This window comes from Protopterus annectens, chromosome 4.part1 (genome assembly GCF_019279795.1).
Source record: "Protopterus annectens isolate FY-2018-M chromosome 4.part1, PAN1.0, whole genome shotgun sequence".
NCBI classification, from domain to species: domain Eukaryota; kingdom Metazoa; phylum Chordata; order Ceratodontiformes; family Protopteridae; genus Protopterus; species Protopterus annectens.
In genome coordinates, this window is record NC_056734.1 from 752726152 (window position 1) to 752750530 (window position 24379).

The 24379-nt window shown below is 32.2% G+C and overlaps 1 protein-coding gene across 1 annotated transcript in view; it reads left to right on the forward strand.

Moving 5' to 3' along the window:
- LOC122801037 (coagulation factor IX-like) overlaps positions 1 to 24379 on the forward strand; it is a 255068-nt gene that overhangs the window by 70419 nt on the left and 160270 nt on the right. The window contains exon 4 of the mRNA XM_044070500.1: positions 2224 to 2337. Coding sequence (XP_043926435.1) covers positions 2224 to 2337 — 114 coding nt within the window. The remainder of the gene's footprint in view (positions 1 to 2223; positions 2338 to 24379) is intronic.

A 24379-nucleotide genomic window follows, 5' to 3' on the forward strand; every position in this document is an offset into this window, starting at 1 on the left:
TATGGATTTAATTCTCAACTACAATTTCATTGTGTTTGACAATCAATATTTCAAACAAAAAGTAGGAGTGGCAATGGGGTCAGCGTGTGCCCCCTTATTTGCCAATATTGTTTTAACAATGGGAATGTAATTTAGTGTTTAAGAACGACTTATTCAAGTTCTGTAAATTTTATGGCCAATTTTTGGATGACATCCTTATATTTTGGGAAGGTTCACAAGAATGTTTAGATAGGTTTTTTGACTTTCTGAACACAAGTACAACCTTCTTGTCCTTTACTATGGAAGCTTCTACTGATAAAGTTAATTTTTTAGATTTAGAAATCAAGAAGGATATTGTCAACAAATGTTTTAGTTCCACCATCTACAGAAAACCCACCTTTTCCAACACCTTATTACATTTCGACAGTTGCCACCCCCCTCACCAGAAAAAATCACTTGTGAAGGGACAGGCTGTGAGGTTGGCAAGGATGGTGAGTGATTTTGAGCAATTCATAGAGGAAATTGGAACACTGAAGTCTATGTTATTAAGAAGGGGGTACCCTAATTCATTCATTGACCCTATATTACAGGAGGTTACTAGAAAAAGAATAGAAGGGCATTTTTTCCTCTTTTAGGAACTAATGTTGAAGCCATAGTCCCCCACAATTCAACGAGTGTTGTTACCAACCACGATCCAGAGGTGGTGGAAAGGGGTTTTAACTGGGCCATGATCATTACATTTAGTCCCTTGTTCAAGGATTTTAAGGAGGTTATCAATAATAATTGGTGTATATTAATGGATGATGAGAAACATAAAGAAAAAATGGGACATAAGCCATTGGTGGTGTACAAAAGAAATTGTAACATCAAAACCATCTTAAAAAGGAACACATACAGAGGTAGGGGAGGTAGTATGAGAAAATGTGGGCATTGTCCACAATGTTGCCATATTATGGAAACAGACTCTATTCACATTGAGGGGTATGGTGAAGTAAAAGTGAGACAAAAGTTCAACTGTTTGACCAAATGTTTAGTGTACATAGCTATTTGTCGGGAATGTGCAAGGTTTTACATTGGCAAAACCAAAAATGATCTCAATAAGTGGATATATCAACACATGTATGATAAATGTAAAGTTAATTTGAGTAATGCTTTGGCTTAACGTGTTTGAATGCAGTGGTCACTCTTTCAGATTTTCAGGTTTGGAACAAATTGTTGACAAAGACATGAGGGGTGGGCCAAAAGATATGTTTTTGGAATATAGGGAATTGGTGTGGCAACTCCGGGTCAATGCAACGGCCACCCCTGGTCTTAATGAGACCATATCTATTCCAGCCTATTGAAATTAAAATCTGACTTTCATATGTGACCATTTTTACAGTATCTTCACACACTCAGGACATCTTTAACATCTTTATGTTAGGGTGTGTACATTTTAGTACACACATTGGCATATATATGTGTGTTAGTATGCACGTGTATACATGTGTATGTGCATGTGTATTTACGTGTGTTTATGTATATATGTATGTATATATATATATATATATATATATATATATATATATATATATATATATATATATACACAAGTGAACTTTTTAAAATGACTAGCAGTCTATTTTGGTTTTAATAGGGGCTGTATAGAGATTTAACCAGGCACATGAAATTTATGTATAAAAGCATTCATTTATGGTTATGTGTTTTGCTATGCAAATTCCTATTTACTATGGCATAATGCACAAGTTTAATCAAATTGGCATAAATGTATTTATTTATATATTTATTTGTTTATTAACTATTTAGGTTATATATTGCTATATCAGTCTTATTTTATTAGAATTTGATGTTAATAAAATGTTGCTTTATTATTGGAGATGTTCACACAACATAAATTATATATTTACCATTTTGGTAATTTTAATTAATTCAATTTAATTCAATTTTTTATTAATTAAGGGGTGTGGTATTGTGATCATGTGATATGGCGTATGGTATATGTTACAGCTTTTTAATGGTGTTTCTGATGAAGTCTGAGGCTTAAGGCGGACGAAAGCGCTAAAATCAATAAACTGGTTGCTGTGGATTTATTGTTTGTGTTTCTTACTTCCATCTATCTGGATAGTTTTTGTTTTCATATAATTATTTATGTTTCATTGTAGAATTGGAAACATGTTTATTTAAAAAATGCCTCTAGAGTGCAACATAAGTACTAATAGTGTATTGTTTATATCTCTTGTTCAGATTTTAGTCCCTGTTATGAGAACCCATGTCAGAATGGTGGAGTCTGCAAGGTACAGCGCTCTGAATTTCTGTGTCTGTGTCTACCAAAGTACACTGGAAGGCTTTGTGAGACAGGTACTTATTCTATAAATTTTCACTGCATTTCAATGAGGGAGGATGATGCCTATGGGAACTATGCAAATGACGGAAAGGAGACAAGTGTCAAGTGATCATACAGGCAGTCTGTTTTGTTACAGATTCTGTACATGCTGATGAGAACTCAAATGTACCCGGGAAAATATGACTTAGAAATAAAAAAAAACACAAAACCTGATGGCAGATACGGATCTTAGATCCATGGTATTCCCTAACTATTGAAAATGCCTTACTTAATCAGAAGCACATTTCTCCATTTATCATAAAAATCTACCTCTGTCACAAGTATTTCTGAGTTCTGTTATTATTTTAAATTCACATGTCTTAGAAACAGATTTCAGTTATCCACTAACTTTCTGTGAAAGACTGCTTCCTGGTATCTCCCTTTAGTTGCTTACCTTATACTTTCAAGTTATATTATCTTGTTTCTCTTTTGTTTCTCTTTTTTATTTAGACTCGGTGGCACTCATTTATACTTTGTGGATTCCCATGAGGTACGAGACAATCTCTGTGATGTTTCCTCTGTGTTTCTTTTCTTCAAGATTTTCATTTAAGATACTTTCTCTTTTTAAATGCATTCTGATTTTTCTTATAAATACTCATTGAGCAAGTTATTGAAATGGACCAAACTGGCCATTTTTTAACCACAGACCTGTTATAATAATCCAGAACATAGCACTGAATAAACAAGATCAAATAAGCATTAACTATGTAGCCAACTAGTAAGGAGGCAACAGTCTATAAAATATATCAGACACAAAAATGAAACACAGGTGTTATGCAAAATGTATATCACATCTTAGTTTACATCACTGAAACAAGAGCGCCTTGCTTACCTATACAGGAACTGTTTGTGATGTTGCATAAGCAATGGTAATGATGAAAGGCAGGGCAGGGGTCCATTGTCAGGGTCTGCAGATGTTGCACACTTTAGCTAATGCAATTTAAAGAAGCTGGATTAACCAACAAAAGTAGCATTGCTGCTGCTTAAGATGTCTTTTTCTCAGAAATATTTTTTATTTTTCAAATACATTTGAATGAATTCCATAGTATTTATACATAACATCTTAAATAACTATGTACACTACTTATATTAGCCTGACACTATAACAGATCTTAATGTATACAGTTACTTTATAAGTATGTTCAATCCATTATCAGAGTGTCTGATCAATTATTGTACAGTGTCAATCAAAGATAAGACTTTTTCCCAAGGGTTTTTGATAAATGGCTTTGGATAAATTCTTACTTCTTAAATTTTAATTTCCAATAATGCTGTGGTCTTCAGTAGGCTGTAGTAGTCTTCCAAAGTTGCTATTGTGTTTGTATTTCATCTTCTTGTTATACACTTCCTTGAAATTGCAAGTATAGTCCATACTAGATACATGTTTGACCTATTCAAATGAGGACCTTCATTCATATTTAATAATATAAGATCTTTAGTTAAATAAAATGATTCATTAAATAAAGCTTGTAGAAAGTTATTAATACCATTCCAAAATGGCTTAATTTTAACACAATCAAAGAAAATGTGGTTCTAATCTGCATTGCGTACTTGCTCACATCTCCAACATATTCCTTTTATGGAAGAACTAATTTTACTGATTCTGTCTGGGGTTAAGAAAGCTCTGTGCAAACATTTCCAATTAAATACTTTCCAGTATTGTGTAAAGGATGTATATTTTATCGATAATAAGATATATTTTTTAATATCTTCAGTTAACCGTATTGAGTGTTCTTTTGTTATATATTTCCAGTACGAGGTTTTGGGTGTTGTTTTTTAGTTTATCAATATTTTGTAAAATTCTGAAATACTGTTTCCCATGTCAAAGTAATTATATATGATTTCATGTATGTATTTCGTAAATGTAGGTATTTCTTTAAATGAAGAATTGTTAATTATTCTACTTAAATCTTGCAAATATGACAGAATACTCTATAAAGTTAGCCAGTCCTATTGTGGAATTTTGTATGTTGTTTTTATTACTTGCATATCTAAACCTTTTAGTTATTTGATACATTGGAGCCAACAAACAAATCCTTTCTATTCCCAGGAATTAATAATGTTTCTATATATTTTATGTGGAAAATTCTTTGTGACTATAAATGGTGTAAAAAGATCAAACCAGATTTTTAAATCTATATTTGCATTAATAATTTTCCTAAATGAGTCAATGTAATAATTAATCATATGAGTTTTAGTAGGGTTTAGTTATACTATATTGCATACTAATGCATATGTGCCATGGCAAATTGTTTTTATCTGTTATCTGAAATTTTTATTGTAAATCAAATTAATTTATTCATATTAGGTACAGAGGTTTGAGGATTTCTTTTCCTTTAGGATTGGTGTGATTAAGGAATATCTCCAAGAGGGTGGTATTAAAGCTTGTGACTGAATGTCTAATAGAGATTTATGGAAGAAGGATAGTATCTTTGAAGGAAAGAGTTTATATATTTCCATAATTATGCCATCTATACCTGGAGCTTTATTATTTTTACCCTTTTTTATTGTATCTGTAATTTCTTTGTAGGATATGGGTGCTTGCAGATCTAGTTTTAAATTTTCTGTTTTTTTATATTAGAACATTTTTCATCTAGATTTAATTGCTCAATATGTATATTTTATTTTTGGAAATGTTCCATATAGTGATTTCTATAGGCATCAAGAATGGCACCTATATCTGAGACATTTTCCCTTTCTTTTCATGGAAGATGCTTTTAATATTATTAGCTTTTGATTGTATTTTGTTTCTTGTGGATAAATTATGTAGATATTTGGGAGAAGTGGCCAAGGTATTAATTTTTAGTTTTTCTAAAGCTAAACTAGTTTTATGTGTTAGAATTTTGTTGTATTTATTGTTTAATACTTATACTTTCTTTTTCATCTCCAAATGATTTTGATTTTTTTCAGCTTTTACTGACAACATTTTGGATTGTAGATCTAATAATTCAGAATCCCATTCTCTGATTATTTTATACCAAGTTAGGGTTTTACTGTATATGTAAGCGTTTAATGAGTCCCATATCATTATTTTATTTATCTCTGTGGTGTAATTAATATCTAAGAAGAACTGTAATTCAGATAATAACCAAGGTTTAAACTCTTTAATTTTAGTTATATATGCTGGAATTCTTGAGTTAAAGATTAATGGTTTGTACCCATTTTGAAGTTTTAGTATCAATGAATTGTGGTCTGAAAAGGGGCAGGGAGTAATTGAGAAATTAATGATTTTAGAGTGTAAGTCATGGGCAGCAAATATTTTATCTATTCTAGTTTGGGTACCAAATCTGTGATCTTGATGGGAAAACAACAAAGATTTATCTTCTTTAAATATGAAAGTATCTACAAGATGAAATTATTCTACCCACTTGTTTAAAGCTTTTGATACAGCAGATTTACACAGTGGTCTTTTATTTGTAGTTTCAGAAATATCAAATATACAGTTAAAATCTCCTCCTAATATTAAGTTGCCTTTATAATTATTGAAAATTAAATCCAAGTGTTTTTTAACAGTTCCTCTTCCAATGCCTGGGAACCAGTATAAATTGGCTAGGGTCCATATTTTCTTATTATATTTAACTATTACTAATGCCATAAGGCCTTCTTTATCTTCATACTTAATAAATGATTTCTGGGTTAATCACATTTGTTTTCCATAAAGTTGTTACCCTTTTGTCTTTGTCTTATAAGTGGATTGTGCCAATATAATATATTCCTTAGGATTCCATTTGTAATTGTCATTTGTTTTGAAATGAGTTTCTTAAAGGAAGACAATTTGTGCTTTGTTCAGTTTTAAATATTTCAGTAGATTTGATCTCTTGCGATGATTGTTTATGCCATTGGTATTTAAAGATAATAAAGTTAAATCCATCATAGGTTATTTAGACTATGTATATTTTGTTTTCTTGTGACCATTAAACATTTTCCTCTGATAACTATAAAGTATATGTTTGAGCTTTTAAAGGAAATTATCAGCTTTATACTTTGAATGTTTACCAATAAAGTAATGTTTTGGTCAGGCATACTAAAATGTTTTTGTGAAATAACAAATTTAAATTAATAAATGTTAACAAAACTAAGATCCACACTAGCCATGGAATGAAAATCATTCCTAATCTGATGTATAAACCTAAGTCTGTCAGAGTATCACTCATAGATTGACAATCCAGAACATCTGAGCTCCATAAATTGAATTATCTTATGGAGAATATTTGTAATAGAAATAAGCAATAGTTATATTATTGTGAACAGATATAGTACTATTGTAGATTAGACAGAATTCTAATACAATATAAATGTATACGTATTGTATAAGCAATTAATATTTACATGAAAGATAGATGACAAGCAATTCAATAATAGTAAAGTAGGATGTATCATATATAAAACCTCAATAAAAGATTATAGAACACAGTTAACATATTCACCCTTATTGATGAAGTATTTCAAAACATATTACTTAATATAAATAGATGGCAATAATATTTATACCTAATGTTTATAATACAATGTATTTTACTGGATATATCAGAAGTTATATTTCATTGTTTGCCAGCATTTAAGTAATCACTTTGTTTGTTTTTAACTTACTTAAAGCATCATATTTGTTTTATGTGAACATTGATGAAAGTTAGTGCATTTTAATTATCAGTGTATCCCCCAATTTCCTACACATAAAGATTTTCATATCTGTCATTTCTTATTAAAAAATTAGTAAAATTATAGGTTAAAAACAACAAATTCACTCATTGTGATTAATGATTACAAGTTCCCTTTCCATATTTATAAATTGCCATTTTATGGCATATACTGAAAGTTTTTAGATTTAAATGGCAACATAATCAGCAAAGGTTATACTGAGTGATTATTGTCAATTTAATACTATTTGTTCAGAATGTTGTTACATTCTGTGACATTCCTAGCTCGGGCTTCTACTGTTTCCGTTGAACAACTTTATCAGTTATATGTCATGTATAAAACATTAGTTACATTGGTAACAGCATAAGTATTATGTATGGTCAAGATGGGTTAGAAAACCACAATTCAAGTTAAAGCAATTATATGACTTGTTATGCACATTTACTTATATGAGAAAAATTATTTCCCCTTTTGTTCTTTGTTGTCATTTTCTTTTGTTTTAAACAAGCCCCTTTATTAAATTTTTTCAATTTAAAATTTTTTAAAAATTTATTTTCATTTGTGAATTTTAAGTTGGTTCATTTTTTTTAAAATTTTTTTTTTATTTTTTTTTTTTTTTTAAAAAAAAAAAAAAAAAAAAAAGGAAAAAAAAAAAAATTTGAATTTTTTTAAAAGCAATTTTTGATTTTATTTTCTTTTTTTTTTATATATTTTTATATTACTTTTTTTGTAATTTTCCCATTTTTTATTTTTTTTAAGGAATTTTGTTTTTTTTGGGGTTTAAAAAAAACCATTTTTTCCCGTGTTTTTTCCTTCAAGATAAAATAAGTTTAACTTTCCCTTAAAGGAAAATCTATTTTCAAAAAAAAAAACCATGAGTAAAAATGTATATCACATCTTAGTTTACATCACTGAAACAAGAGCGCCTTGCTTACCTATACAGGAACTGTTTGTGATGTTGCATAAGCAATGGTAATGATGAAAGGCAGGGCAGGGGTCCATTGTCAGGGTCTGCAGATGTTGCACACTTTAGCTAATGCAATTTAAAGAAGCTGGATTAACCAACAAAAGTAGCATTGCTGCTGCTTAAGATGTCTTTTTCTCAGAAATATTTTTTATTTTTCAAATACATTTGAATGAATTCCATAGTATTTATACATAACATCTTAAATAACTATGTACACTACTTATATTAGCCTGACACTATAACAGATCTTAATGTATACAATTACTTTATAAGTATGTTCAATCCATTATCAGAGTGTCTGATCAATTATTGTACAGTGTCAATCAAAGATAAGACTTTTTCCCAAGGGTTTTTGATAAATGGCTTTGGATAAATTCTTACTTCTTAAATTTTAATTTCCAATAATGCTGTGGTCTTCAGTAGGCTGTAGTAGTCTTCCAAAGTTTATATTGTGTTTGTATTTCATCTTCTTGTTATACACTTCCTTGAAATTGCAAGTATAGTCCATACTAGATACACGTTTGACCTATTCAGATGAGGACCTTCATTCACATTTAATAATATAAGATCTTTAATTAAATAAAATGATTCATTAAATAAAGCTTGTAGAAAGTTATTAATACCATTCCAAAATGGCTTAATTTTAACACAATCAAAGAAAATGTGGTTCTAATCTGCATTGCGTACTTGCTCACATCTCCAACATATTCCTTTTATGGAAGAACTAATTTTACTGATTCTGTCTGGGGTTAAGAAAGCTCTGTGCAAACATTTCCAATTAAATACTTTCCAGTATTGTGTAAAGGATGTATATTTTATCGATAATAAGATATCTTTTTTAATATCTTCAGTTAACCGTATTGAGTGTTCTTTTGTTATATATTTCCAGTACGAGGTTTTGGGTGTTGTTTTATAGTTTATCAATATTTTGTAAAATTCTGAAATACTGTTTCCCATGTCAAAGTAATTATATATGATTTCATGTATGTATTTCGTAAATGTAGGTATTTCTTTAAATGAAGAATTGTTAATTATTCTACTTAAATCTTGCAAATATGACAGAATACTCTATAAAGTTAGCCAGTCCTATTGTGGAATTTTGTATGCTGTTTTTATTACTTGCATATCTAAACCTTTTAGTTATTTGATACATTGGAGCCAACAAACAAATCCTTTCTGTTCCCAGGAATTAATAATTTCTCTATATATTTTATGTGGAAAATTCTTTGTGACTATAAATGGTGTAAAAAGATCAAACCAGATTTTTAAATCTATATTTGCATTAATAATTTTCCTAAATGAGTCAATGTAATAATTAATCATATGAGTTTTAGTAGGGTTTAGTTATACTATATTGCATACTAATGCATATGTGCCATGGCAAATTGTTTTTATCTGTTATCTGAAATTTTTATTGTAAATCAAATTAATTTATTCATATTAGGTACAGAGGTTTGGGGATTTCTTTTCCTTTAGGATTGGTGTGATTAAGGAATATCTCCAAGAGGGTGGTATTAAAGCTTGTGACTGAATGTCTAATAGAGATTTATGGAAGAAGGATAGTATCTTTGAAGGAAAGAGTTTATATATTTCCATAATTATGCCATCTATACCTGGAGCTTTATTATTTTTACCCTTTTTTATTGTATCTGTAATTTCTTTGTAGGATATGGGTGCTTGCAGATCTAGTTTTAAATTTTCTGTTTTTTTATATTAGAACATTTTTCATCTAGATTTAATTGCTCAATATGTATATTTTATTTTTGGAAATGTTCCATATAGTGATTTCTATAGGCATCAAGAATGTCACCTATATCTGAGACATTTTCCCTTTCTTTTCATGGAAGATGCTTTTAATATTATTAGCTTTTGATTTTATTTTGTTTCTTGTGGATAAATTATGTAGATATTTGGGAGAAGTGGCCAAGGTATTAATTTTTAGTTTTTCTAAAGCTAAACTAGTTTTATGTGTTAGAATTGTGTTGTATTTATTGTTTAATACTTATACTTTCTTTTTCATCTCCAAATGATTTTGATTTTTTTCAGCTTTTACTGACAAAATTTTGGATTGTAGATCTAATAATTCAGAATCCCATTCTCTGATTATTTTATACCAAGTTAGGGTTTTACTGTATATGTAAGCTTTTAATGAGTTCCATGTCATTATTTTATTTATCTCTGTGGTGTAATTAATATCTAAGAAGAACTGTAATTCAGATAATAACCAAGGTTTAAACTCTTTAATTTTAGTTATATATGCTGGAATTCTTGAGTTAAAGATTAATGGTTTGTACCCATTTTGAAGTTTTAGTATCAATGAATTGTGGTCTGAAAAGGGGCAGGGAGTAATTGAGAAATTAATGATTTTAGAGTGTAAGTCATGGGCAGCAAATATTTTATCTATTCTAGTTTGGGTACCAAATCTGTGATCTTGATGGGAAAACAACAAAGATTTATCTTCTTTAAATATGAAAGTATCTACAAGATGAAATTATTCTACCACTTGTTTAAAGCTTTTGATACAGCAGATTTACGCAGTGGTCTTTTATTTGTAGTTTCAGAAATATCAAATATACAGTTAAAATCTCCTCCTAATATTAAGTTGCCTTTATAATTATTGAAAATTAAATCCAAGTGTTTTTTAACAGTTCCTCTTCCAATGCCTGGGAACCAGTATAAATTGGCTAGGGTCCATATTTTCTTATTATATTTAACTATTACTAATGCCGTAAGGCCTTCTTTATCTTCATACTTAATAAATGATTTCTGGGTTAATCACATTTGTTTTCCATAAAGTTGTTACCCTTTTTGTCTTTGTCTTATAAGTGGATTGTGCCAATATAATATATTCCTTAGGATTCCATTTGTAATTGTCATTTGTTTTGAAATGAGTTTCTTAAAGGAAGACAATTTGTGCTTTGTTCAGTTTTAAATATTTCAGTAGATTTGATCTCTTGCGATGATTGTTTATGCCATTGGTATTTAAAGATAATAAAGTTAAATCCATCTTAGGTTATTTAGACTATGTATATTTTGTTTTCTTGTGACCATTAAACATTTTCCTCTGATAACTATAAAGTATATGTTTGAGCTTTTAAAGGAAATTATCAGCTTTATACTTTGAATGTTTACCAATAAAGTAATGTTTTGGTCAGGCATACTAAAATGTTTTTGTGAAATAACAAATTTAAATTAATAAATGTTAACAAAACTAAGATCCACACTAGCCATGGAATGAAAATCATTCCTAATCTGATGTATAAACCTAAGTCTGTCAGAGTATCACTCATAGATTGACAATCCAGAACATCTGAGCTCCATAAATTGAATTATCTTATGGAGAATATTTGTAATAGAAATAAGCAATAGTTATATTATTGTGAACAGATATAGTACTATTGTAGATTAGACAGAATTCTAATACAATATAAATGTATACGTATTGTATAAGCAATTAATATTTACATGAAAGATAGATGACAAGCAATTCAATAATAGTAAAGTAGGATGTATCATATATAAAACCTCAATAAAAGATTGTAGAACACAGTTAACATATTCACCCTTATCGATGAAGTATTTCAAAACATATTACTTAATATAAATAGATGGTAATAATATTTATACCTAATGTTTATAATACAATGTATTTTACTGGATATATCAGAAGTTATATTTCATTGTTTGCCAGCATTTAAGTAATCACTTTGTTTGTTTTTAACTTACTTAAAGCATCATATTTGTTTTATGTGAACATTGATGAAAGTTAGTGCATTTTAATTATCAGTGTATCCCCCAATTTCCTACACATAAAGATTTTCATATCTGTCATTTCTTATTAAAAAATTAGTAAAATTATAGGTTAAAAACAACAAATTCACTCATTGTGATTAATGATTACAAGTTCCCTTTCCATATTTATAAATTGCCATTTTATGGCATATACTGAAAGTTTTTAGATTTAAATGGCAACATAATCAGCAAAGGTTATACTGAGTGATTATTGTCAATTTAATACTATTTGTTCAGAATGTTGTTACATTCTGTGACATTCCTAGCTCGGGCTTCTACTGTTTCCGTTGAACAACTTTATCAGTTATATGTCATGTATAAAACATTAGTTACATTGGTAACAGCATAAGTATTATGTATGGTCAAGATGGGTTAGAAAACCACAATTCAAGTTAAAGCAATTATATGACTTGTTATGCACATTTACTTATATGAGAAAATCATCATGCTTCCTCTTGATGTTCAATATAGTGTATGTCATTTATGACAAGTTAAAGCAGTAGTGTTATTATACACAAGCCCATGTTATTAAACTGTCTATTGTCAATTTAATAATATTTGTTCAGAATATGATTGTTACATTCTGTGACATTTTAAGTTCAGGCTTCTATTGTTTCTCTTGAACAACGTTGTCAGTTTGATGTCATGTATAAAACATTAGCTACCTTGGTGTAAACATATCTACAAACACTGCACCTATATGGAAAAAATACAGGCAGTTAGAATAACAAGAATAATAAATGATCAGCAAAGGAAGGCATCCCAGGGTCAGTACAGTTTTTATTATTCCTTGACTAGCTAATTTGGCTGATTAACAGACTGACAAATCATGTATCTGACTTGGTTTACTGACTGACTGACTTACTGACTATGTATCTGACTGACTGACTGACTATGTATCTGACTGACTGACAAATACATTAGTGAATACAGGACTTTTATACAGTTCTTGACAAATGCAGTCAGTTCTTCCTCTTTAGATATACATTGTGTCCTAAGTTGGTCATGCAACTATTACAAGTTATTTTAAAAGGGCTGTTATAGCAGACATAGCAGACTATTTTTGTAGAATTGCTATACAACAAGTTTTCCTTTTTTGGTATACAAGTACAGAGTAATCATTTCTTGTTTCAGCTTGCTCTGTCATCATATGCTCTTCCTGCTTAATTGTCTTATCATAACATTTCTAAAGAGTATTTATTATTATTACAGCTGCAGTTTACATTATTGCTACTGTTGAATAATTCAGAATTAATGAAAGTTTGCAACTTACAAAGTAGTACAATACAAAAGCTTAATAAAAACTTCATATAAAATCTGCAGGTTTGCAGCATGTATTTGCAAGTCATAACATCTGCCCCTGTCATTCATTCTATAGATAATGTGTGAAATAGAACAATATACATTTCCTGATTCTTTGATGTTAATGGCATATATGTACATTTTACAAATCATGTATTTTACATTATTTGCATTCTTTACACATAATAGTTTAGGAATGTTTTGATAGAAATAGAAAAGTACTGATTAATACATGTTTTATACAACTTCCAATAGAATAGCCATTCCTGCTGTTGCAGTACATCAGTGTGTATCAGTGTGTGATCAGACTGCTGTGACCTTTCCATTCTATCTTTATCCTACTAGCAGGCTGAGCTGACAATTCTAAAAAAACCCTGCAAAGTCTTATAGTTAGTTTGCATCTGTTGTCTGACATTTGATTATTAGAGGAATTATTGTCAATATAAATATTTATTTATATTAATAATTATCCCTTGATAAAGAGAGGAATTATTCATAAGCACTATCTTATCTTGGCTGATGCCCTTTTAGCCAGGCATTGTATTTCCATGCAGCTTTGTATTCATGCTTTCAGTCACTGGCATTCACATAAAAGATTGTTCACACATGCTGCTCAGGGAAGATTTCCGTAAGCTGGTGTCTCAATATTGCTTGAGATCCTAATACCATAACAGAGTTCCCCCTGAACAGACATGAGAATTCATGTTTGTTGATTTTATTCAGTGAATATTATCAAGCTTCATTGGTTCAGAGTACTTCATAAACCATACGATGTTTTGGACCTGATTCACTTGGTCCACTGTTAAAACCTGTACTGCTTGTCATTTTACACATTCAATTCCACACTTGATGGCAACAATTACTAGGCTTATATATCCTAAAATGCCAAATATAACCAGTATAAGCTGCATTATTTTTCCTCCCCAGCTACTGATAAAACCACTCAGCCAAGAGAACCATGTTTCTTTTTCTATTTGTGCTTTTTGAGCAATTTCCTCAATTATTTTGAGGTGACTCCTGATTTCAGATTCATTATCAGGAATATAAATACAATATTCCTCTCCTAACAATGCACAAACTTTAATGCCATTTGGCTCTGTAGGACCACATTTCTCATGGCAGTCATTTCTATGGTAATTTTTAATTCCTCTAATAGACCTGCCAGTTTTTTAATTTTCCAAATAGCTTTTACTTCTCCATAGAATGGAAAGATTGATACTCATGCAAGGACATCATTTCATACATCCATTTCTTCCGGGTCTATATTATATCATCGAACGCTTAAAAAAGCGATCGCTGATTGATCGGCCTAATTTAAGCGAAAGCTTAAAATCTCGAACTGTCAGATCAGCGATTTTTTTCCCAGGGAAAAAAATCGCTGATCCAAAACACATACACACAACGCAAGCACACCAAACAAACAGAAATCCACACACATACACCTAAAATCTGATACCTAACCCTACACTAAACTATGCACACACCACTAACTACACACTTACCTTAACCCAAACCCTAACCCTAAGGTCCGTCACTATCGCACACTCACCTCACTCGCTCCCTAACTCTAACTCACTTAAATCCGCCCTAACCCTCATGTCCACTCATTCGCACACACACCTAACCCGAGCCCTAACCCTAACTCACCTAAATCACCCTAACACTCACATCGACACAATCGCACACTTACCTGAATCTGACCAGTAACTTTCCACCATAACACTGAAAATACTGAAGCAACAGAAACGGACAACCAAATTATTTCCCTAGGAAAAAATTTGAGTTTCTGCTGCTTCGATATTTTGCAGTTTTGCAAAAATAAGGTCGATCAATTAGCGTTCACTTTTTTAAACGTTTGAGGATATAATATAGACCCTTTTTTCCTATGTCAATATGTCATTTTAATCTAACATTTCTAATATTAGACTTAGGCACTATAATATGTCTAATGGATGGAATTTCATGTCCCAAATGACACAATCCAGTCCAGTTCTCAGAAAGTCATTTGTAGGCTTTATTACCACAGATGTAATATATGCCTGTTCGAATTGGAACCATCCATGTTGTAACTCAATGTGTAATTTTAGCTTTTTTAAATGTCCAGCAAGTTTCATTACTAAAATGCTGAAAACATTGTTCACTGGCATTTTGGGTAGCATAAATAATACTACAAGAACTTCTCTCAATAAATGGGTGATTACTTGTTTTTTCTCCTTGTAAACAAACATTAGCAGTTACAGTTGTATGAACAAGCCTCAAGAAAGGGTGTTTCCTTGGGATTTAGTTATTCTTTGGAACACAGCCTCGGTTTGTGAGATTCAACATTTCCAAAAGGGTAGATGGAATAGTTCATATGGAATTCCTACCATTTGCATCTTGTGGTATCTCAGCACATATCCAGCACTGTTTAGCATTCAAAGTTTCTGAGTACATTTGCAGTGATTTGGTAACGGTATTAAAGTCCACCTTTCCTTGTATTGAGAAGTAAAAATTCATCAGGATCACGATTAATATCAGGATTTTTATGGTTTGATATTTGCTGGAAGAGAAAAGAATTGTGTTCTTATTAGTTGTATCTGATATTATGTCCCTTTATATCAGTTATTACATTTGTAAGTTATTCAGTTTTCTCCCCTCCATTTTCATCTTTTAACATGACCTTTATGAATCTAACCATTTTTTGGTGGCTGATTTTTATATGGCTGGATTTGTACAGCCACTTTGGTAAATGTAGGGTCCTATCCATTTTGAATCCCATTTACTTGTGCTTCCAGACTGACAGACCATTACAAGATTTCCTTGTTCCAATTGTACCTCCCTCAATTCCCAAATCTCATTTTGTTTACACAGTCCTAGATTATGGGATTGTCCAGCTTCCCAGACTCTCCCTTTTACCCAACTGATTTGGTCTTGGAGCTGGTCCCACAAATTTGTTTCTTCTAATGATATCCCATAAGGGATTTCTCCTGCTTGTAAATTCATAGGTTGACCTGTCATTAGTTCATGTGGAGTTAACCCACATCCCTGAGGAGAATTTCGCATCTTAATCAAAATGTTGGGTAAATGTTTTACCCAATGAATCCCATACTCAGAAATCATTTTCTTTTAATCCTTCCTTCAGAGTTCTATTAGCTCTTTTGACTTTTCCAGAACTCTGAGGATTGTAACCTTTGCTTGGTTCCCCAAGTTTTACACATTTATTTTGTCACTCTTCCAGTAAAGTGAGTCCCTTGATCACTATGTATTTCTTGGGGCGCTCTCCATGTCGGAATGATCCTTTCACTTATTATTCTAACTATTGAGTTTGCATCTTCCTTTTTTGTTGGATTAGCTTCCACCCATCCAGTATATTTTTCTGGTGCTGTCCTACAAAATCCATTTGTACCCTTTCCCAGGGTCCCAAGCTTTTGGGAGCCTATATTGTTTTTTCCTATTTCATTTTCCCACATTGCGCATGGCACATGTGACACATCTATCTACCTGATTTTGGATGTCTGTTGTCATTCCTTCCCATTTAAATCTAGAACTAACAATTTGTTGTAATCTTTCCCTTCCTGTATGACCTAGGAAATTATGATAATAAGTTAACAACATTTTTCCTTTTTCAGGCTCAGTTGTTTGTACCCTATGTAAAGGACCTTTGTGAATTCTCCTGGTACCAACCAAGGTTCTGGAAATCTAACCCATTTCTATTCACTTCCTTGTATTATTTCAAATTCTTCTATTTTCCCTTTCTTAATGATGTCTGGCTGTTCTCTTAGAATTTTTACTAAGCTTCCTAATTGCTGATTACCTTTGTTTGTTTTTGCATTTAAGGTCATATGAGCACCTTGTTCAAATTCAGGACTCCATAACGGCTTCATTTCATTTGTTCCTGTCATTGTTAATTTACATGCAGTAGGTGTTATGATGATCCCATCACACTGGATTTGGGTAATTTTACCTACCTCACTTTCCACTCTATGTTCATACTCTATACACTGATCTCTACAAAAGTAAGCTGTACAATGTAAAGGTAAAGGCTTTAGAGGTAAGTCCATTTGTATTTGGCACTTATTCAAAATATTTTGTACCTTTTCCCTTATTTGTTTTTCTTCCATGTCATGTGTTTCCCATGCCCAGTATTGAGGAACATTTTGTATTGGTTATGTTTCTTTGGAGTTAAGGGCCCCTTCTTTTGCTAGCTAATCTACTATTTTATTAGCCTGACTGTGTACCTCATTGTTGGTGTGAGCTTTGACATTATTTATACTCACTGTAGAAGGATTGTTATCTTTTACCAAACTCCACATTTCTGTCAACACTTCCTGATGACTGATTGGTTCACCATCAGCTGTAATCAAACCTATCCTTGCCCAAATGGGAAGAGATGATTTTAAGACTCAGCCTAAATATTCACTGTCTGTATAAATGTTTACAGGTCTGGGTGATAACAAGGCTTGTTTAACTGTTTCTAGTTCATCTCTTTGTGTTGAGCATCCTCCTGGGAGACTACCCTTCTTGTGTTCTTTGGTCTCTGCATTGTATATTACCCATTCTGTCACAAAACACCCTATTTCAGAGCTCCAGAATCTGGATCATCTATGTACAATTCTGGTGCTCCTTCAATAGTGTTTCTCTCCATTTTCCAAGTCAGGACATTCATGAGATTCCCCTTGGTAATTAAACAGTTTTGATAAAAACTTAATTTGAGGGATTTCTACTCTGATTTCTCCTTCCTGACTTGCAAGACTTGCAGTGATTCTACCAAGTCATACATTATTAATGCCCTTTGGATTTCCTTCTAACATGTATTTAACTGGAGTATGTTTGGTCTGTAGCACAACTAGAGAGCCCTGAATCATATGTCATGTCACCTCAGTACATCATTCTGCTATGATGGCTTGCTTTTCACATTCTCTCATTCCTTTCTATACTGGGCTCATAGCTCGGGAATAATAACCCAGAACCTGATACTGAGAATCTCTTTTTTGCAATACTATGGCCATCTTAGTTAGACCATTGTGTCCAAACTGTATGATGAACTTTTTATCTCTTTCTGGGACACCCAAAGTAGGTGCAGAAATGAGTCCTTCCTTGACCTTGAGAGAAAGCTGCTAGTGACTCATCATTCCAATTCAGAAGTTCATCTCCCTCTTTGTTTCCTTTAAGCATATTAGTCAAGGGTTTTGCTTTTTCTGCATAATTTGGTATCCATTCCCTTGAGAATCCAAAGATTCCTGGGGCTTGCCTTAACCCTGTGGCAGTAACTGGAATTGGTAACTGTCTGATGAGTTGCTTTTTGTCTTCACTAATGCTTCTTTGTCCTGCTGATATCGTGACACCCAAGAAAGTAACAGAATCTTTCATAAACTGACTCTTTTTAGGGTTCCGTTTTAATCCTGATTGTCTTATTGCTTGGAAAATTTCTGTTAATGCATTTAAGTGCTGCTTTTCAGTTTCTGTTCCTACAAGTATGTCATCCACATATTGAATAACAGAAGGTCTACATTCTAATGGTTTTAGTATTTCCTACATTACCTGATGAAAAACTGTTGGAGCATTATGAAAGCCCTGAGGCATTCTTGTCCAAGTATATTGTTGGCCTTCTACAGTAAAAGCAAATTTCCATTGTGAGTCTTTATCTAGAGTAATACTTCAGAAACCATTACTCACATCTAATGTGGAGAAAATTTTTATTTTTTCCTGAATCTGAGCAATAAGATCAGGCATGCTTCCTACTATTGGCAAAGAATGAGGTATCACCTTATTATATTTTCTGTAATCAACAGTAATATGATAACTTCCATCTGCTTTTGTACAGGCCAGTATGGACTGTTAGCTGGTGAATTAACTTTTCTCACTACCCCTTGAGCTTCTAAAGCTTTTGCAGTATTTAGTATTGCCTCTTCTGCCTCTTTCTTTACTGAATATTGTGTTATAGGTTTCTTGGGACTGTCTCTTACTTTAAGAATAAAGTCAGGGACTTGTCCACAATCATTCCTATATTTGGCAAAAATATCCTGATAGCAATAAATTAGCTGAGACAACTCTTGCTTTGGTGATTTTAATAACTTAACTAAATCATACTGTCCTGGGTCTTTGACACTGTATTTGCATAATGATTCAGAGATGACTAATACTTCATTTAATGGTCCCTTAATCAATTCTCTGTGACATAAATTTGTACTTTAACCTCTTTGTTTTAAGATATCATTTCCAATGATGTTTTGTAGATGAGAACCTGGTAACGCATGCATGCTGGAAGTTGTCTTCCCCTATCTTTGTTTTTACAGGGAGACTTACTTGAGCTTGAGAGATTTTCCTCCCAACCCTTGCAAGTTTATAGTTTTTGTTCCTGGAAATGTTCCTGTAGTAATGTTAACTGCAGTTTCTGTGTCTATTAAATATGTATCGAAGTGGTTTATCACCCAAATTTGAGCATGTGGCATTAGTGTTATTTTTCTTTGTACAGCTGTTGGTTCATCTGCTGTCTCTTTTACTTGTCTGTTTGATCCTTTTACACTTTCCTGTAAGTGGGAACATATTTGTTTTTTACAAAACTTCTATAGTCCTATGTTCTAATGTACACAAAAACTGTTGTAAGAGAGCTGAAATGAATGCTTTCTTAACAAAATCTCTTTTATTTTGATTTGGTTTTTCCTACTCTGTAAACTAATAAATCAAAGAAGGCAGTTTAAAAATAGGACATCTCTTTTTCCCCTTAACATTTGTTGCTTTTGACTGACCCATTCATGAATAATATTTAATAAACATTGTGGATCTCCTCTCTGTGAATTATTACCACCTGCACTATTTGCTTGGTTTATAACATCTTCAAATCTGGGAAAATTAGGAGATAAAATTCACCTTGATGCCTTAGCTTTCTCTGAGGTATTTTTAGAATCTGACCTCTCTCTTCCTTCAGAAAATGAAACAAAACTGACAGATTTTCCTGAGACATTTCCTCAGTAACACTTTCAAATTTATTTTGATTTTTTGTATATGGTTTAGTAAATCTTAATAAATATCTGTTTCTAGATCTGGTTGCATGTACCTTTTCTGGTATAAAATCCTGGTTTAAATCTCTAATACTGTTACTTTTAAAATTCAGTTTCTCAGATCTAACAGTTTCTGGTTGCAATAACATCTATGATGCCTTAACCCTACCACATTTAAAAATCTTATTACCATGCAAATTCCTTTAACTGCATGCCTCATAAATTACAGATTACACATGTAACTATAGGAGAACAAAGCTTTAGTGCATTCTACAAATAACAGAAAGACTAAAGTCTCACCCTATTTTGGCAGTGTGGAAATCCCTCTAGGAAAATTAGTTGCAGCTTTTAATTCCACTTACTTTTCCTGCAGATGAGACTCCACGGAGGAGAACTGATCAGACTTTGAGGATTCTTGTTTTCCCTTCACTCCATGGAGGAAAACTGATCCAACCTTGAGGTTTCTGGTTCTTCCTTCACCCGCTGACTTTTAAAAGCCAAGACCTTTCTGCAATATTTCAACTTTGCTTTAACTTTCCAACCTCTACACTTTCTGCTTTGCTTCCTCCCAGGTTTTGGCACCAAACTGTAAATGTATCTACAAGCACTGCACCTATGAAAAAAAAATACAGGCAGTTAGAAGAACAAAAATAATAAATGATTAGCAAAGCAAGGCATCCCAGGGTCAGTACAGTTTTTATTATTCCTTGATTAGCTAATTTGGCTGATTAACAGACTGTCAAATCATGTATCTGACTTGGTTTACTGACTGACTGACTATGTATCTGACTGACTGACAAATACATAAGTGAGTACAGGACTTTTACACAGTTCTTAACAAATGCAGTCAGTCCTGCCTCTTTAGATATACATTGTGTCCTAATTTGGTCATGCAACTATTACAAGTTATTTTAAAAGTGCTGTTATAGCAGACATAGCAGACTATTTCTGTAGAATTGCTATACAAGTTTTCCTTTTTTGGTATACAAGTACAGAGTAATCATTTCTTGTTTCAGCTTGCTCTGTCATCATATGCTCTTCCTGCTTAACTGTCTTATCATAACATTTCTAAAGAGTATTTATTATTGTTATAGCTGCAGTTTACATTATTGCTACTGTTGAATAATTCAGAATTAATGAAAGTTTGTAACTTACAAAGTAGTACAATACAAAAGCTTAATAAAAACTTCATATAAAATCTGTAGCTTTACAGCATGTATTTGCAAGGCACAACATCTGCCCCTGTCATTCATTCTATAGATAATGTGTGAAATAGAACAATATACATTTCCTGATTCTTCGATGTTAATGGCATATATGTACATTTTACAAATCATGTATTTTACATTATTTGCATTATTTACACATAATAGTTTAGGAATGTTTTGATAGAAATAGAAAAGTACTGATTAATACATGTTTTATACAACTTCCAATAGAATAGCCATTCCTGCTGTTACAATACATCAGTGTATGTCAGTGTGTGACCCTTGTTTCAGGCTGCTGTGACCTTTCCATTCTATCTTTATCCTACTAGCAGGCTGAGCTGACAATTCTAAAAAACCCTGCAAAGTCTTATAGTTAGTTTGCATCTGTTGTCTGACATTTGATTATTAGAGGAATTATTTTCAATATAAATATTTATTTATATTAATAATTATGCCTTGATAAAGAGAGGAATTATTCATAAGCACTATCTTATCTTGGCCGATGCCCTTTTAGCCAGGCATTGTATTTCCATGCAGCTTTGTATTCATAATTTCAGTCACTGGCATTCACATAAAAGATTGTTCACACATGCTGCTCAGGGAAGATTTCCATAAGCTGGTGTCTCAACATTGCTTGAGATCCTAATTCTATAACACTTGGTAACCGCTTCAGTATTATGTATGGTCAAGATAGGTTACAAAAACTACAATTCAAGTTAAAGCAATTACATGACTTGTTATGCATATTTACTTATATAAGAAAATCATCATATTTCCCCTTGATGTTCAATGTAGTGTATGTCATTTATGACAAATTAAGACAGTAGTGTTATTATACAAAAGCCCATGTTATTAAATCCTGTCTTTAATATCTAAATTCAGTAGACTGCTTTATCTTATATGACGATTATATATTTTATGTCTAGATTTATTAAAATCATACATTACATAACTATTGTGTGTGTTTTTGTTTGTTTTTTTGGCTGTTGCTTAGTTATTTCAGAGACCACAAGTTGTAATGCTTATTCTTATTATTAGCTCCTTCCAAGCATGCTTATACAGTCCATAGACTTTAAATTATGAGACCCTCCTAGTTTCTTATTTGTTATATTTCCATCCTTACATGCACACATATCAGTACTTCAAGCACGGGCAACAATACCCATCCAGTTTTGCCAGTATACCATTCACTAGTTCATGTGGTGTGTTTCCAGGCTGTTCTTAAAATATCCAAACCAATATTTGTCCTGTTCCATTTTACCAGCCTGTTCCATGCAGTGGGCACTCTGCCAGTGACCCACTCAACACACCTTCCATTCCCATAGATATTTCCACAAAGGAAGTCTGATGACTCTCTAGGACTTCCTGGCAACCCCAAACACCCCTAGAATAAGCTACCCCCAAATGCCGAACAAGTCAGAGCAAGCTCACCTCCCAGACCACTGTAAAGGGTACTGCACAAGACCAATTGCTCTTAGTCTTTTCACAATAACTCAGGTTTCCACTCTTATGTAATTCCTTAATGTGTGTGGACCAAAATACATTTTAAATTTAAAAGTGCGCTTTTTTTTTTAATCAAGAATCAACTTAATGAGCTAAACAAAGTATTGAGAGACCATCAATATGTGTACACATGGTTTAAAACAGCCCTTTTATTATATTATATATATTTTTTTAAACCAAAAACTTAATTGCCAAGAATCATCTCAGAGGCTCCTCAGAGCCGTTATCATCACTCTGTCTCCATTACCATAGCAACCTGGGAGCATCTAAGTGTGTCTGTGCACTGCATACCAGAGAATCGCGATGCACCTGAAGCAAAGCTTAACTTCTCTGCAACTTCAAGCTTAAATTCCCTTCCTTTCAGTGAGGCAGCAGCCAGGAAAAGAATGGAGAGCAAACAGGTAAAAAACAATCCTCCCAACAAACCACCACAATAAGAGATAACACATTCTACCAGCCTTCCCACCTCTCACTCAGCAGATGTATAAACAAATTATTCTCTGCCAAAATATCCCAAATCACAGTTTTATCCACCCCCTTCCCATGGACCCAGGCTAAAACACCAAATGCTCTTCCTAATACACAATCATCAGTAAACCTCAATCATAAGCCGCAACCCACAGCTTCCCGGAGAAAAAACGGCAACATACAACAGCTGCCAGACACAGCTGCATCCACACACACCATGTCAGGCTTAATGAAAAAGCACTCGAAGGTATGATACCTGCCATAATTGATATTAACTATGTTTAGGCAGAATAATAATGACATTTGTACTAGCTGCCAGACCAGCTGCATCCACGCACACCATATCAAGATTGATCAAACAGCACTCGTAGCTGTGATACCTGCCATAATTGATATTAGCTATATTTAGACAGAATAATGACCAGGATATACATGACATTTCTAAATCATACTTTAACTGAAGAAGGCATTAGTCTCCATGACAGTATTTTTTTTCAAAACACTCTACTGTTACTGCTATTATATATGATGTTAATTTGTTACATTTGAGTCTGAACTCTGATGAATGGTACCTTGTTGAATTGGTTAATTAATTATTTAAATTATTGTAAGTAAAATCAATGAAAAATGAACAAGATAAGTATTCACTGAGTTCAAGTAGGGGAATAGAAACTTCTATGTTTGTATTATGTGTTGCTTTGTTTGGCTTATGTATAATGTAAACAGCAACCCATCTTGACCTACCTTTGTTTGTGAAGAATTATTGGACTCTTTGAACATTCTGAATAAATCATTACTGTTTCTCAGTTGTTTAAGAAACCCTCCTTTTTTAAAATAAAAACAGATGACAAGTGATGTACCATATCAGTTGATACTTTGAGAGATGTCGCTGTAAGAGTTATTTTTTGGGACAGCTCTCTTGCAATCAATTTTTTGTTTCTTCTTTCTAGCATCAGTCCAAGGATTTGTTTCATTTATTCATTTAAGAGTAAGGGGCCATCCATTCCATTTCTTCTGGGATAGACATTATGTTGTTGCTTTTGATGACTATAGTAACTTCTTCTAAGTCATTAAAGGTTCTCATCTTATTGGCAAAAAATATTTTTATCTTGGCTGGAAAGGTCAGCTATGCTTTAATGTTGTTTTGTTTCAACAGTTT